Below are 15,722 nucleotides of genomic sequence, written 5' to 3'. Positions count from 1 at the left end.
TCATTAGTTCTAAGAGTTGTTGAGGTCACTTGAGGATTTATCTGTATCCTCAGAGTCACCTCTGAATCAGAGTACAAATGAGACTGCTGAAAGGACTCTGTTGTAAACAGGAGATGGTGGTGTTGTAATCTTCCCTCTATTGAAACAGGGCTGTTCACTTTTAGCATAGATGGCTTCTTTGATCTCTCTTTCAATCCATTCAGTCCTATCTGTCCAGAATGTGAACTTTGCTGTCTTCAAAAAAGTGACCTTTGTCTTTCAGATGCAGATGAACCCTGCTGAATCCTGTCCTGATGGGTTTCCTCTGTTGTGCCATGTGTTTGTGAAGTGGTTGTTTTGTTTCCCCAATTATAGATCTACACATATCTCACTGCATTGCACTCCATATACCACATTGCTCAGTTTGTGTCTGGCTATTATATCCTTGGGATGAATGAGCTTCTGCCCTAATGTATTCTTGGGTTTAAAGCAGCGGTTCTCAACCTGTGGGTCACGACCCCTTTTGGGGTCGAATGACCATTTCACAGGGGCCGCTGAGACCAGCGCAACTCTAAACTTTAGACTCCACCTCGCGTTCCTTGAAATCCCCGTGGATGGGCTCCAGAATGGCTGCGCAGACCGTCACCATGGCTCCATGCCATAAAAAACATAGGTGCGCGCACCCACCCCCCCCCCCGCCCATACAATTAGCCTCGGAGACTTCGTAATGGAGGGAAAGTGTTCCTGTGAGGGAGGAAGCGGCTTAGGTCCTGCTCTGGGCTGTAATTGTGCGGGGCGTGCGCGCGGCTATGTTTTCCACGCAGCTGTCTATATTGAAATCCACAACCAGATCTGTCATCAAGAATTGGCCCCATTCACACAATGAAAACCTGCTTGCTAAAAGTATCATAAACCATGCACAAAGGAAAAGAGCAAAAAAAATGCAATGCAAGTAAGCAATTTAAAAAATGATACAAGTGGAATTATTATTAGAAATAAAATGTAACAGAGAAAATGATATGAATGAAAATATAAAGTTGGATTTCTTGAAATGCCACCCCGAGAACCCATCAGAGAAAGTAAATAAGCAAGGGCAACAATGGAAAGGAGGAAAGATGAGGAGGGAAAGGAAGAAAAGGTAAAGCAGAGGGAGTAAAGGAGGGGAATCAAGAGTAGGAGAGAGGGTAAGAGGGAGGAGAAGTGAGGAGGAGGGGAGGAAAGAGAGGGGAAGAAGAAGGCAGGAAGGAGGAGGAGGAGGGAAAGGAAGAAAGGGTAAAAGCAGAGGAAGCAAAGGAGGGGAAGTAAGAGTAGGAGAGAGGTTAAGAAGGATAAGAGAGGAGGAGGGAGGAAAGAGAGAGGAAGAAGGGGGAAGGAGAGGATGAAAGAAGAAGGCAGAGAAGGGAGGTAGAGAAGATAGAAGGAGCAAGGTTGTTGCAAAATAAAATGGGGTGGCAAGAAAGTGACCCAAACTGTATTCTATATATTTGTAAGAAAATAACGATAAATGATTGATAATGATATAATTAATGGTAATTATAAGAGTGTATATTTGTGAATGAACTTGAAAGAAAAAATTAAAAAAACTTTTTTAAAAAAATAATTAAAAATAAACATAATAAAGGTTAAGAGCACTCCTGCAAACAACCCAAAACCAGGTTGAAGATCCATCCAGGCAGGGTAAGCAAGTTTGTGAATGCAGCTGCAGGCAACTTAGTTAAGGAGGCTATGGGAGAGAGTGTGTGTGTGTGTGTGTGTGTGTGTGTGTGTGTGTGTGTGTGTGTGAGAGAGAGAGAGAGAGAGAGAGAGAGAGAGAGAGAGAGAGAGAGAGAGAGAGAGAGAGAGAGAGAGAGAGAGAGAGAGAGAGAGAGAGAGAGAGAGAGATTGTATAGCAGCCGAGGTTGTCCAGCCTCCAGGATGTGATTCTTTTCAGACTCAAAATTTAGGAGCAGACAAAATGTTGGCTGCCTCTATAAAAATGATGTGGAGACTCTAGTCTAGAAAGAGTGCAGAGAAGAGCAACCAAGAGGATTAGGGGACTGGAAGCTCAAACATATGAAGAACAGTTGTAGGAACTGGGTATGTCTGGTTGAATGAAAAGAAGGACTTAAGGGTGATATGCTAGCAGGCTTCCAATATCAATATCTACATTACCATTGATAACAGTAGCAAAAGTACAGTTATAGAGTAGCAACGATTTTTTTTTATGGTTGAGTGTCACCACCACATGAGGAACTGTATGAAAAGGTTGCGGCATTAGGAAAGTTGAGAACCACTGGTTTAAAGTGTGTACGTATGTTGTGTTGGCAGAAGCTAACTCAGAAGCTACATTAAGCTTGTCCACCCCAAGGGAAAAAAACATTTATTTTCTTTTTGCATTGCTACAATATATACACGTGTTGAGAAATTGGAGAGCAGGAATGAGAGATCAGAAAACCTGTGACACAAAAGTATAATTTCTGCTGTCTTCATCACTCTGCAACCTCTTTTCCCAGTACCATTCACTTGCTTTCTACACACTCCTAACACAGTCCTCAACTTATAACCATAGTTGAGGCCAGAATTATGCTCATAAATTGTGCTGGTTGTTAAGTGTGTCATCATATCATCAATCCAATTTTATGATATCTTTATGCAGCAAATGTTATGCAAATGCAGCGATCGTAAAGTAAAGCCACAGTTATTAAGAAAATACTGTGGTCATTAAGCAGCCCCATTGTTCACAATGGACATTTTTGCTAGAAATGGGAACACTGTAAATTGCAGCCATGTGACCACAAGACACTGCAATAAATGCAGGCCAGCTGACAAACGTCCAAAATGCAATCCCATAACCATGGGGGTGGATGTCAGAATTCAAATCCAGTTTTTGGTGGGTCCATCAAAACTTTGAACAGTTGCTAAATGACATTCATTTATTCATTAGTGGCAATCTTGAGAGATCAGTTGTTAAGCAAGGAGTACCTGAAGACTTTCTGACACATAATGGTAGTCACTTGCAGGGAGAGAAAAAAAATCAGACAAACCAAAAAGTAGGTTGACTTACATTTTCTGCTTTGAGAGGTGCAGGGGCTTTGCTGTAATAAGTCAAAAATCGAGCCACTTCTTCTCGCACACTGAAGAAGATACAAAAGCAATTAGAGTTTTCCAAGTGATATCTTCATTCCTCTCTAGGCTGTATCATGGAAACGGAGATTTAGACTTTTTGACAAAAGAGGGTGAAGATTTATAACCAAGGCTACTTACAACATATGGCCCTTCCAATCAGGGTATTGCAGCAGGGAAGGATCTGTGAGGTTCACAGCACTTTGGGCCAGCTATCAGCAATGAGAAGGAGAGACCAAAATTATTAAGCACATTGCCAGGAAATGGTCTGGAAATTAGCAAGTAAAAGCTATGAAGATTGATAATGTCCTTCTTTACTAGGAAGGTATCTTGCACACATTGAGGTTGGGGTGGGTGTGCATATTGTGATTCATTCCTTTTTGGTTTGGTTGTATGAACTCAAACAAGAGTTGTTTGTTTAAGAAGCTACAAGTGTACAACCCATGACTTTGAATAGTATGAAATAGGTTTATGTTTTTATTGAGTGATATAGATCTCTATTATTGAGTAATTGTCACAAATATGTATAAAATGCATACATATACTGTACTTAAAGTGCATTGCCACCAATTTAAAAGAAAGCAGTGGCTTTGCTTCCTATCACAACATACCAGGTTTTGTCTACTGCTCCCGTCTCCTCTTATTCCATAAAGACCTGGGATGGTGAAAAAGGGACTAAAAGAACGTATCCATTTAGCATGAAACCATTTGTCTGAGGTTCATGGATGAAAACTAGATTAGTATTGTAATTCATGTATTAGTGACCCAACAAGTCTCCCTAAATAGGTTTCTCAAAGGCCCACAATCCATGATGAAGGAAGAAGCATACGGTTATTCAGGAAGAGAACAAAGTCAAAAAGTACTAATATAAACAGGTAATAAACTAGAAAAACAATATAAGCCTTATGTGACTCATCTGGGAAATTATTTTCTTTGTGAAATCATCATAAAATGACATTACCTAGTGATCACTATTACTTAAGAATGATGGGCATTTACAATATTCTTACCTTTTTGGACATTAGATCAAAGCAGAGTTTGTTCTCACTGATAGCCCAATCAATGATGCCCTGGAAATACAGATAAACGTTTCATTAAAAACAAGAATTAGTTGCTATCCTATTAGCTACCACAAAAATTATGTTCTATAAAACTTTCGCATTTCGAGCCAATAAACATTCCGAAAAGAGGATTGTGATAGAAGATACATACGAGTCAAGAGGTTTATATTTCATTCATGTAGGTTTTGTGTATGTGGAAGACTTGTAAAGATATGATATTGTTGTCATTGCGGAAACTTGGTGGGATGAAACTCACAAATGGAACATACAGCTAGAGGGATTTAAATTATTTAAAAGAAATAGACCAAATAAAAGAGGAGGTGGAATTGCACTATATATAAGAAATAACTACATCTCTACAGAAATAGAGCACAACTGTCTTGAATGCACTTGGGTCAATATAAAGATGGCTAGTTTAATGAAAAGAAGGGGCTGCCACAAAGAAGAGGGAGTCAAACTATTCTCCAAAGGACCTGAGGGCAGAACAAGAAGCAAAGGGTGGAAACTAATCAAGGAGAGAAGCAACTTAGAACTGAGGAGAAATTTCCTGACAGTTAGAACAATTAATCAGTGGAACAACTTGCTTCCAGAAGTTGTGAATGCCCCAACACTGGAAGTCTGAAGTGGTGTAGGGTTTCTTGCCTAGGCAGGATGTTGTAGAAGATCTCCAAGGTTCCTTCCAACTCTGCTATTCTATTCTATTCTATTCTATTCTATTCTATTCTAGAAGATAGGTTTAAGATACAGAAGGATCTTGACAGATTTGAACATTGGGCACTATCTAACAAAATGAAATTCAATGGTGAAAAAAGTAAGATTCTACATTTAGACAAGAAAAAAAAACCAAATGCATAGGTACAGTATATGTCCATGATGGCAAACCTATGGCATTCGTGCCACAGGTGGCATGTGGAGCCATTCGTTGGGGCATGTGAGGCGTTGCCCTATCAGTTCCAGCACGCATGTGCACGCTGGTCAGCTAACTTCGCCCTTCTTTTGAGGCCATTTTTCACCCTCCGGAGGCTTCCCTGAAGGCTCTGGAGGGCAAAAAACAGCCGTTTGGCCAAACCAAAAGTCACCTCCAGTTTGTCCATAGGGGCGTTTTTCGCCCTCCGGAACCTTCAAGAGCCTTTAGGAGGCTTCCCTGAAAGCTCCAGAGGGCGAAAACGGCCTTACAGCCAAACCAGAAGTCATTTCCTGTTTGCCCGTAGGGCTGGTGAAAAAAGTGTGAAAAAAGCAGGGGGACCACTGGTTGCGCACACATGCACAGAGGGGGAAAGTACATACATGTGTGGCACGCCCTTGCATGACCCCACTGCGCTCCCCCCGCTTTTGGCATGTGAGCCAAAAAAGATTCGGCATCACTGGTATATGTTGTACCTTGCTCAATAGTAGTAACTGTGAGAGGGATCTTGGAGTCCTAATGGACAATAATTTAAATATGAGCCAGCAGGGTGCAGCAGCTGCCAAAAAAGCCAATACATTTCTAGGCTGCATAAACAGAGGGATAGAATAAAGATCACGTGAAGTGTTAATACTACTTCATTATGCCTTGGTAAGGCCACACTTGGAATACTGCACCCAGGTTTGGTCACCATGATGTAAAAAAGTTGAGACTCTAGAAAGAATGCAGAGAAGGGGACTGTAGGCTAAAACATATAAAGAACGGTTGTTGGAACTGGATATGTCTAGTTTGATGAAAAGAAGGGCTGGGGTGACATAACAGTGTTCCAATATCTCAGGAGCTGCCACAAAGAAGAGGGAATCAAGCTATTCAAGCACCTGAGGGTAGGACAAGAAGTAGTGGGTGGAAACTAATCAAGGAGAGAAGCAAGTTAGAACTAAGAAGAAATTTCTTGACAGTTAGAACAATTAATCATTGGAAACAACTTGCCTCCAGAAGTTGTAAATGCTCCAACACTGGAAGTTTTTAAGAAGGGATGGGATAACCTTTTGTCTGAAGTTGTGTAGGCAGGGGGTTAGACTAGAAGACCTCCAAGGTCCCTTCCAACTCTGTTATTCTATTCTATTCTATTTCATTTGAAATTTGCCAATATTTATATTTTCCATTGTCTATTCCATACCATTGTTTATGTTTGGGAGCTTAATTTTTCATATAAGACTCAAAAAAACTGCAGTGTAGCATTCTACACAAACACACAGAGAGATACATACCAATTCCTTGGTATTGGCCTCATGGGGGGAGGGGAAGCTTAACTGTGCCTATTTTACAGGTAACGTTTATATGAATAAAATATACTTTATATATTTAATTGCTACTATTTGCTAAGGAAAGATATATTGCTTTATGCTATTTTTTTTGCAAAAGTCTAGTAAATGAGCAACAGTATTTTAAAAACCCTAAAATTAATGGCTAAGAGAGGATTTGAATCCAAACCAAATCAGTTCAACAGTTCAGCTATATTAACACAGTATTAACTGATTGCTATGGGAGAATGAACTAAAAGATTAGCATTCTTGTAATGGGCTTCTCAGCTAAGAAAAATGTAATTAAGTTGATTTAAAAAAAACAACCTCACATTTTGAATGAAGTTTGAAATGAAAGTAGCTATTTGAGGTTTATATAATATAAAAAGATCATGCTGATTAGAGCTAGCATAGCTGGTTTTATTGATGAATTGTAGTATTAATGCTGCTACAATTTGAATGCCCTGCTGTTTTAATGTTTATCATGGGAGCAAAGTGTGCTTGTTTTTACAGTAAGCAGCTCTGAAAAGTTCTTTAGGATGGGAGAGTCACATATTAAGCATGTAAAATAAAAATTAATCTGCAGAAAACTCTACTAATGTTGCTTTGGAGAAAAAGCTAAGAGCTACTGTGAAAATCATTATAGAATCTATAATGACCCTAGCTTTTAAATTTGGCAGCAGGATAAAACTCACTATAATCAGTGTTAAGAATGTAATACCAGCAATGAAGGGTGAAATGGAACAAAGAATTCTACACCATCATAAAAATAGGTATTTCTAGCAAATTATTTTGTTTACAGACAGTGCCTGTATGGTCCTACAAATGCTACTATATTAGAATTCTCAACATCCCAGAAAGCATGGGATATTGACAGATACTGGGAGCTATAATTGAGAAATCTCTGGTGCCTCAACTTTCAACTAACTTAAGCTAACAGGTCATAGTCTAGCTTGGTTCTGGATGGGAAAATCTACCTTGAATCCATTGATGGAGATGGAATGGAACATAACCGCTCTTCTTTGATTTAAAATATTTAGCCATCTATGTAAATTCTCTGCACAACAAATTTAGAAACATATGTCAAGTAAAGTATGTATCAGGGCCATTCTGTCTCTTAAAAACAAGACCCAATCCCAATGATTTTGTGTGGTTGGCATTAAAAAATAGAATTAGTCTTAAAAGCTTGTTATATGCCATATTTAGGAGAATTAACTCTAAAATCAAGCCATTTTAAAATAAATAATGCAAGATCTTTTCATCTAATATTCATTTCTGCCTTGTGGGACAAGAAAATTTACATGGAAGTTATAGAGGAAATTATTAAACCATTTCACCCCTAGTGTGGCTACTGCCTAAAGAAAGTTCATCTTTCTGTTGTTTTTTAAAACCATTTAGTCCAAGATGGTTGTTAACCCAATAAATTAATGTCTTGGTAGGTTTAGAAAATAGCAATTATCTTCTTTTCTGATCTATATAATATACCAAGATAGTTCATCAATGAACAAATGTCCTTTATTTCCTTCTGCATTGGACATATATTCCACAAAACGCTCTCAACATCTCAAATAATAAGTAGTCATTGAAAATCAGGATAAAGAATAACAGAATAACAGAGTTTGAACAGTCTTCTAATCCACCCCCTTGTTCAAGCAGGAGTCCCTATGCTATTCCAGATAAACGGTTGTCCAACCTCTTCTTTAAAACCTCCAGTGATGGAGCTTATTTAGAGACAAGTAACGACAAGACTTTTTACTCACAGTGGGGTTTTTGTCCTCATCATACTTGTCAGCATGGTAGAGCTGGTAAACCTCTTCTGAGAACATCGAAGCAATTGCCATATTGCCTCGGACAGAGAGGTAAGGGCTGTTTTGAAAATCAGCATCATGGTAGGAATGCAACACCTTAGTTCCACTATCCGATCTGGTTTGCTCTAACTGGGGGGCCTTGGCTTCTTCTGACAGCCGTTCTCCTATTTCTGTGGAATTGGAGACTGTTGGGTGAAGGTCTACATTCGGAGCTACTCCACTTGCACAAGAGCCCTGATTGCCCTGCTTTAAGACGTTTAGCATTTGGGCAAAGACATTGAACATACGGAAGTCATGGTCCCGTTCCAATTCAAAGCGTCGCTGCTCCAGTTGGATTCGGCGCTCCTCCACTTCCACATCTCGCTGGAGGCGACGTTCCTCCATCTGCAGAAAGCGCTCCTCCATTTCCCGCTGGGCAGATAAAGTCTTCAACAGCAGGGCATCCATAGGGTCTTTTAACCGCTGGCCTTTCCTTTTCTTCCTCAAGCGGTGCAAAGTAGAAAAACCAGGCCAAGCCCCTAGACTTTGGATCCGGGATGAAGAAACTGCAGTAGGTTCCCTGAAACCTAAGAGTAAGCAGATTAACGATAAATAAACACAACATATTTTTTGTTCAAAGGTCAAAGCTGCTTGAATGACTATCTGCTGTCCTCTTTTAGTTATCTGACTCCTGACAAACGGAGTAAATGAGTTACTTTATTAAAGAATATTGAGTAATGTACATTTTTCTTTATATAATAGATAATGTATGATACACAGATACAAGAATGCAGTTGGATCCACAGTGTATATATTATAAAGTATATATTTTACAGTAGCTGGCTTTGCTGAATACACTAAACAATAAATGAGAGGAAGAAATCCCATTTTGGCTTAGGGTATAATGCAAATCTAGCCAGCATCTCATCCAACATTTCTCTTCAGACCAAGGCTATTGTACAGTTCCAGATTAATTCAATAGGCAAACTGGCTACATGCAAAAGTTGAGAGATATCCTAGTCTTACCAAACCTCCAGTCATAATTATAAGTGGTTCCAAGTAAAAGGTTAGGGTCTGATAACAGTTTATTCATAAGGCTTTATTAAAAATAACTCAAGTTAATTCAACTAAATAACTTCCATCATCACATCATCCTATACATTACTTCATTAAAGTTTCTCTTCCAACTTCATTTACATTTTCTGCTGAAATGGGGAACACAGCCCAATATATAGTTATGTCTGAATGTGTTACTCTGGATATACTGCCCAGAAGCACACTGCCCATCATTCCCTCTATATATCTGACTGAATATAAAAAATAGCATATTATATGAGGAAGGGGGGGGGGGTTTCTAGCTCCTGTGAACATTTTTGATGTCTTGTGTTATATATACCACCCTGTGATATTTCGATATAGTTCAGGTGATAAACATTTTAATAAAGCTAATCAATTAAAAAAAACCTTACCAGTTTGTTTACTGCTAAACAAGCTAATTTGATTGGCTGAATCTGTATTGCCACATATATTTTTATAAAATGTAAGTGCCAGTAACAAAAAAAAAACTTAAAGAAGCACTGAGATTTGTTTGCTTTCTCCATTAAAATTTCTGGTATCGTATTACCATATTTTTGGAGTATAAGATGCACCTTCCCCCTCCCCCCACCTAAAAGAAGGTGAAAATTTGGGTGTGTCTTATACACTGAATGCTGCCCCACCCACCCACTGGCCCCAACCCTTTGGCCTCTGGCTCCCAGCAATTTACCTCTTTGTAGCAAATGGGGGCGTGCGGAAACTTCAATAAACTATAGCAATCCCTGCAGCCTGTAACAGTTGATGATCGGGAGAAATTGAAAGTGAAACTTGCTGTTTGCTCCAGGTGGCAAATTGCTGAGAGGCAGACCTTTTTTTCTTCTGCTAATCAGGCTGTTTGCTGCAAGGAGGTAAATCAACAACTACAAATGCGTATAGAATGTTCAAATTATTAAACTTATTTTTAAAGACTGCTTTATTATTATTCTAGACCAGTGTTTCTCAACCTTGGCAACTTGAAGATGTCCGGACTTCAACTCCCAGAATTGGGAGTTGAAGTCCGGACATCTTCAAGTTGCCAAGGTTGAGAAACACTGGTCTAGACAACTTAACAAATGAAGAAGCTTTTTAAAATAAATGCTTGATCTGAAGAGGCCCAGTGCTATTGTTTTAAAAAGTGCTATTCTTTTAAATAGCGGAGAATAACTACACTTACAGAAAGCACATCAATTTTAACAGCATCTGTACAAGTATAGTCTGAAATATAACACTACTAACAGTGTATATTGTCTGTACTGTTTGTTGCAAGGAGGCAAATTGCTGGGAGGCAGAAGCAGATATTTTTCCCTTTTTTTCCTCCCCAAAATCTAGGTGCATCTTCGGAGCGTCTTATACTCCGAAAAATACGGTATAAAGAAACACACAGAGAATCCTGGATTATACTAAACCCTGAGTAAAAGTATTTTGAGACCTCAGAAGGATAAAGGTGATTTCCTAAGACATTGTCAAATGGACAATTCTATTTGAAATATCTATGTCATCTCTACAAGATTCTAAGACCCAATAACTTCTGAGAGACCAAAACTGATGAAAAAGACAATATTTGCCAAGTAATCAACTTCTTTTATGAATCCCAGTGTTTTGCTCCCAACCAAAAATAGCTCATTTCCTAAATTATTCCGTAAACAATCAATCATATGCTGAGATTGCTTAGAGAAAGTTCCCAAGAATGCTGTTTCCTCTTGGCCTAAAACTAATAACAGAACTCCACCAATCCATAGTCACAGGTATTACTATATGTTTCTTCTGCTTTAACAAAGCCTACTCTGTTCAGGTGCTCTTATGGTCCAGGGGAAAATGAATGGCGAGAACAGTAGCAGAAACTCACTTTGTGCCTGCTTATGAAGAGCTGAAGGTGTTTAAATAACTAAGTACTGCATATTTGCTTGGTGGAGTTTAAACCTCCAGGGTACTTTTGACTTGTAATCAAAACTGATCGGTCTCTATGAGATCCAAAGCCATTTACTTCTGTCCTGAATTGATTTAAATCTGTTTTAAATATTGTAAATCCTGATTTAAAGCTACTGTTGGCACATCAAACACTACAAAGGTTAGTTTCCAAGCATGCTTCAGTTATGTTGATTTAAAATATTAAAATATTTGATAGACTTAAAAATATAACAAAGTTCAGGAATATTCCCTTATTCCATTGTTTTGCAAATCTATGTACACTACAAACTGCATGATTGTTTGAAGAGAAATACATCTGTACCAGCAGCCTCTTAATTGTGAAAAGGAAGGACAGGCAGTAAAAATGAAAGTGAAACTTTCTAAGCAGCTTATAAATATATTAAAGAGCACCTTTCATTTCAGATCCATCATGGCAGTGCCTATTAGTGAGCATCCACTCACTTGCTGCCTGCCACATCCTTCACCTTGTGTCACTGCCACATCACCAGCCATCCCATTAAAATGAATGGGACTGTCCTGTCGGCGAGTCAACAGCAGGTCAGAGGAGGAGCTGCTGTGGGACAGAGATGACAGTTGCACTTTAAAAATTATGATTTAAATCAAATTTATTTAAATCAAGCCTTTTTAATAGTGATTTAAATCGACTTGATTGAAATCAAATCCACCCTGCTGCATGGCACTGCTCAGTTAGCAGACCAACTTCACTTCTTGCACTGTGATCCTATTTCTCTTTTCCCCAGTGTTCAGTTGAAGGTGAGAAAGGAGGTGAGAAACGTTCCCTAAAAATGGCAGAACTCTTAAGGAGGAAATATTGGGGAGGAAAGAAAGATTAGCGGCCAGGACAGTAGTGTTCCTCTCTTGGAGTTTTTTTCTAAGTCTTTATTGTAGGACTTTGGAAAAGAGGATTACAATTTACTGTGTGCTGTTTAACTGCTTCCCAATACCCATACCGTTTTGGCAGATGCCCATTTAACAGGATGTCCAGTTAGATCCTGCAAAAAAGATCCAGCTATTCTCCTCAGGTCAAAAGCAAGAAGATAGGAAACCTGGAGAAACCTTTCATAATGACTAGCATCTCTGTGGGCAATGAAACCCACAGAGATGCTGTAGGGTTCCTGCCACCCAATGTGCTCCTAAAGAACCCGGGATTGTGGCCTCTGCTCAGCCTTTTTTTCAGGAGCAGGACAGAGGCTCTGCAGGATGGCCTGAATCGATGTGGCATTCCTACCTGAGAGGGAGACAGTGGTCTCAATGGGGATCTCCACCCTGGAGATGGGTGAGTCAGGCTGGGACCTCTCCAGGAAGGCCCTGTCTATCTCCTGCTCCTCAGCAGAGCCCCCAGGCTGGTAAGTAGTGAGAGAAGGCAGAGGCTCAGGCATCAAGCACTGGTCTTCTGAATCCACCTCCTCGCATTTGATCTCCATCTGCTCCGGGGGCTGAGAGGGTGGGAAGGTCAGCGCCGAAGAAGGGCCCAAGTGGGGATGGTAGCCTTCCACCACCCCACCCGGGAGCCCTTGCTGCGTCAACACGTAGCTGCCGTTGCCGTTGCCGGTGGCGCTATAGACGAGCGGAGGACGGCTGGCCAGGACGCGGTCCATCACCTCGTAGAACTTCCACGTCCTGCCCCCGCGCGGAGCCTTGTTGTTGTCCTTGATGCGGCGGTATTCCAGCTTCATTTTCTTGATCTTCTCCCGGCACTGGTCGCCGGTGCGGTGGATGCCCTTCTCGCGCAGCACTTCGGCGATCCGGTTGAAGACGTGCTGGTTCCGCAGGCAGCTCTCCAGCTCCGCCTGCACCGACTCGTCAGCCCACAGCTGCAGAAGCTCCACCACCTCGGGATCCGACCAGTTAGTGCCCCGCTCGTACTTCTTGCCTCGAAAATCCATGCTTTCCCCGGCTTCTGATCTCTCCACCGCGCCCACCTCCCGGTTTGTTAAGGATCAAAAGTCAAAGCCCCAAAGGCGTAGGAGGGGAGACACGAAAAGCCATGCAGCGGCTATGGCTTGAGCCTTGCAAGGAAGCCCTCCCGGGACTGGAACGGGCTTGGCTTGGTTTAGTGTATTGGTCCTGGGAAACCTAAGGCTTTTGTTCATTGAGAAGGGAGAGGGTGAGAAAGATGGCCTTTTCCCCCCACTACCCCTTTCTGCAGCTCTAAAAGCCGCAGAACGGATCGGATAAGTTGGCACGGCTCGGCACGGATTTCATTTTTTTAACAAAGCGAGTTCCCGGGTAAAGCAAGCTGGGGGGGCGCAAGTACGCATGTTCACATCCGGTGTGATGGCACATGCGTGCTTCCTTTATTCCGGGATAACTTTGGTCCGTGTCAATCACACGATCCGCAACCCTGCCGGGCTAGGCTAAACAAGGCAGAAACTCAAGAATGCATTCGGGGCGCGGCTTGTGGAGGCCACGCCTCCCCAGACCGCCCCTTTTGAATAGCTGGAGCGAGAGGCGAGGGAACCATTTCCGCGTAAGTAGAGCGTGCGAGACGAACCGAGTGTCCGTTGTTAATTAGCTGCAGTGCGTTGAACGCCGTGGTTTGAGACTCTGAAAGTGTAGTACAATTGCTAGAGAGTTGAAATTGTTTTTTTTTCTTAGAGGGACTGAACACTTTTTTTTTATTTTGGAAAAGCTCCCATGTAGTCTTCAGGAGCATAACGAAAACAAGAAGGTTGCATAGATGCAGCCACTTGGTGTCAAGCTCCATTTAAGGTTGTGTTTACTTTTACCTACCCTGGCAGTGATTTAGGCAGAAGATAAAGACACTGAGTGCGTTATTTTAATGAATGAATCACAACTGGTTGAGTTTACAATAACTTGCAAAAATATGAACCAAGATTTACAAATCCTGCAGGTGATTTGATATAGCATGCCAAGACACACACACAAGTAAGCCAAGTTGTGCTTAAGGCTTTATGTGAACTTGGGATTTGCATGTTGCATTCTATGGATGATGTGGTTCAGATTAGTGCAATGTGTGACCCCTGCAGTCAATCACAAAATACGTTTGTTTATCAGGCAGCTGCTGCTTTTTTTTTCAATACACAGATATTTCTCAGAAAATTATTCAGAAGAAGAAACTAAATTGTAAAGGTCCAAAATATTGATTTCTAGAGAAAAGGGACCAAATAGCAAAACTGTTTTGTCAAGCTCCTATGCTTTGACCACAATCTTGTCAGCATATGAATAACTAGTGCAGAAAAACGGTGTGATTATTGGATCAATCTGAAATATCAAAATCATGCATGTATAAAGAGATTGCTTGGGGGGGGGGTGAGTTCTGAAGATTTAATTTGTCTTTCCCTTGTGCTTTAATGAAACATTTCATGTTGCATGAACGTTTGCAAACCTCACTGAAAGAAAATAGGCAGTCAGAAAGCAGCACCAGTTGCAAAAGAATCTTGCCTGCAGATGGCACTGAAGTCTCAATTTCTAACCAGGAAAAGGCAAGCAGGCTGACTTCTCAAGCTACATTTAGAGGTTCGGTAAGGGTGGGAAACTGTGCATGACAAGTACAGTGCCTGGATTTGGCCAAATCCTGTGTTGATGCTGTTGTGTTGGTGCTGTTTACTTCTCCAAAGTGGATAGGGTTTTTCCCCCCATAAAAACGATGTCAGTAAAGAAAACTCATTTCACAAGATGAAACTAATAAATCAAAAATTTGCAAATTAACTTTAGAGGATTTGATAAGGCATATGGAAACATGATGCAGATCATGTTATCTGGGGATTTTTTTGTAAGGAGGGGGCTCATCTATAAGGCATCCAATTTATTTGGAGCAAGATTTTCATTGCCTACAGCAATATATGATATACAATACCGTAACATAATGATCATGTTTCCATTCCCACTGCGTCATTTTTCCACAATTCACTTGAAGTGATGTCGACTCAACCTAGAATTGACACAAAGCAAAGTTAGCATAATATTTGCTTGCTCTTGTGGCCAAACCCTTTCCTGTTTCTGTTGTTTCTGCTTCATTGTCAGATAGTATTGTCGTGATTTGTGAGTTTACCATCCTTTACACACATCACAGTTGTTTTTCCTCCTTGGGCTTTGGACCATCCCTTTCACCAGCCTGTAAGAAAAATATCCATCAATCGGAACAGGAATGAGGAACGTACATCTTCAGGACTCTACCAGGGGTAGACTCTGTTGCTCCTCCCACACTTATCTGAACTTCTTCCAAGTTTTTTTAAAAGTAAAATAAAGAAGCGTAGAGGAAGACATCTGGCCAGATAACACTCCCAGGGAGGAGGAGGAGGAGGAGGCAGACCCTTCCCTGGTTGTACAACTGAGCCACCAACTGATCAGGTGGTGGGGAAAGATAAACATGGTCAATAATTGCACCATGGCCAACTTCAAGTGAGATTAGGGTGATCATGCTTGGTGGTGATAATTCCAGTGATTGTCTCACTAATGTCTTTGCAAGGATGTCTATGCCTTTACTATCATGAAACCTAGAGGCATCTGAAATAGGAATTTCCAGCAGAGAATTTGCACATGAAAACAAAGAAAGAAGCTGTTCCTCCTTCATTGTGTTTTATTTTTTTAATAGTAATGTTATTAGAAATTATAACTA

General features: G+C 40.7%; 1 protein-coding gene across 1 annotated transcript in view; it reads right to left on the bottom strand.

The window, feature by feature from the left end:
• The window catches only part of LOC106545009 (putative inactive 1-aminocyclopropane-1-carboxylate synthase-like protein 2), a 28,001-nt gene extending 14,637 nt beyond the window's left edge, over positions 1-13,364 (bottom strand). Inside the window, exons 1-5 of the mRNA XM_014061446.2 lie at positions 12,369-13,364; positions 8,111-8,724; positions 4,092-4,151; positions 3,223-3,293; positions 3,023-3,092 (exon numbers count right to left, since the gene is read on the bottom strand). Of these exons, the coding sequence (XP_013916921.2) occupies positions 3,023-3,092; positions 3,223-3,293; positions 4,092-4,151; positions 8,111-8,724; positions 12,369-13,026 (1,473 nt within the window). The 5' untranslated portion in view covers positions 13,027-13,364. The remainder of the gene's footprint in view (positions 1-3,022; positions 3,093-3,222; positions 3,294-4,091; positions 4,152-8,110; positions 8,725-12,368) is intronic.
• Between the last annotated feature and the right edge of the window lie 2,358 nt (positions 13,365-15,722).

This window comes from Thamnophis sirtalis, unplaced genomic scaffold, assembly GCF_051295495.1.
Source record: "Thamnophis sirtalis isolate CommonGarterSnake01/CBP01778 unplaced genomic scaffold, rThaSir2_p1.2 scaffold_1, whole genome shotgun sequence".
Lineage (NCBI taxonomy): Eukaryota > Metazoa > Chordata > Lepidosauria > Squamata > Natricidae > Thamnophis > Thamnophis sirtalis.
This window is presented reverse-complemented; position numbering and strand designations above follow the sequence as displayed.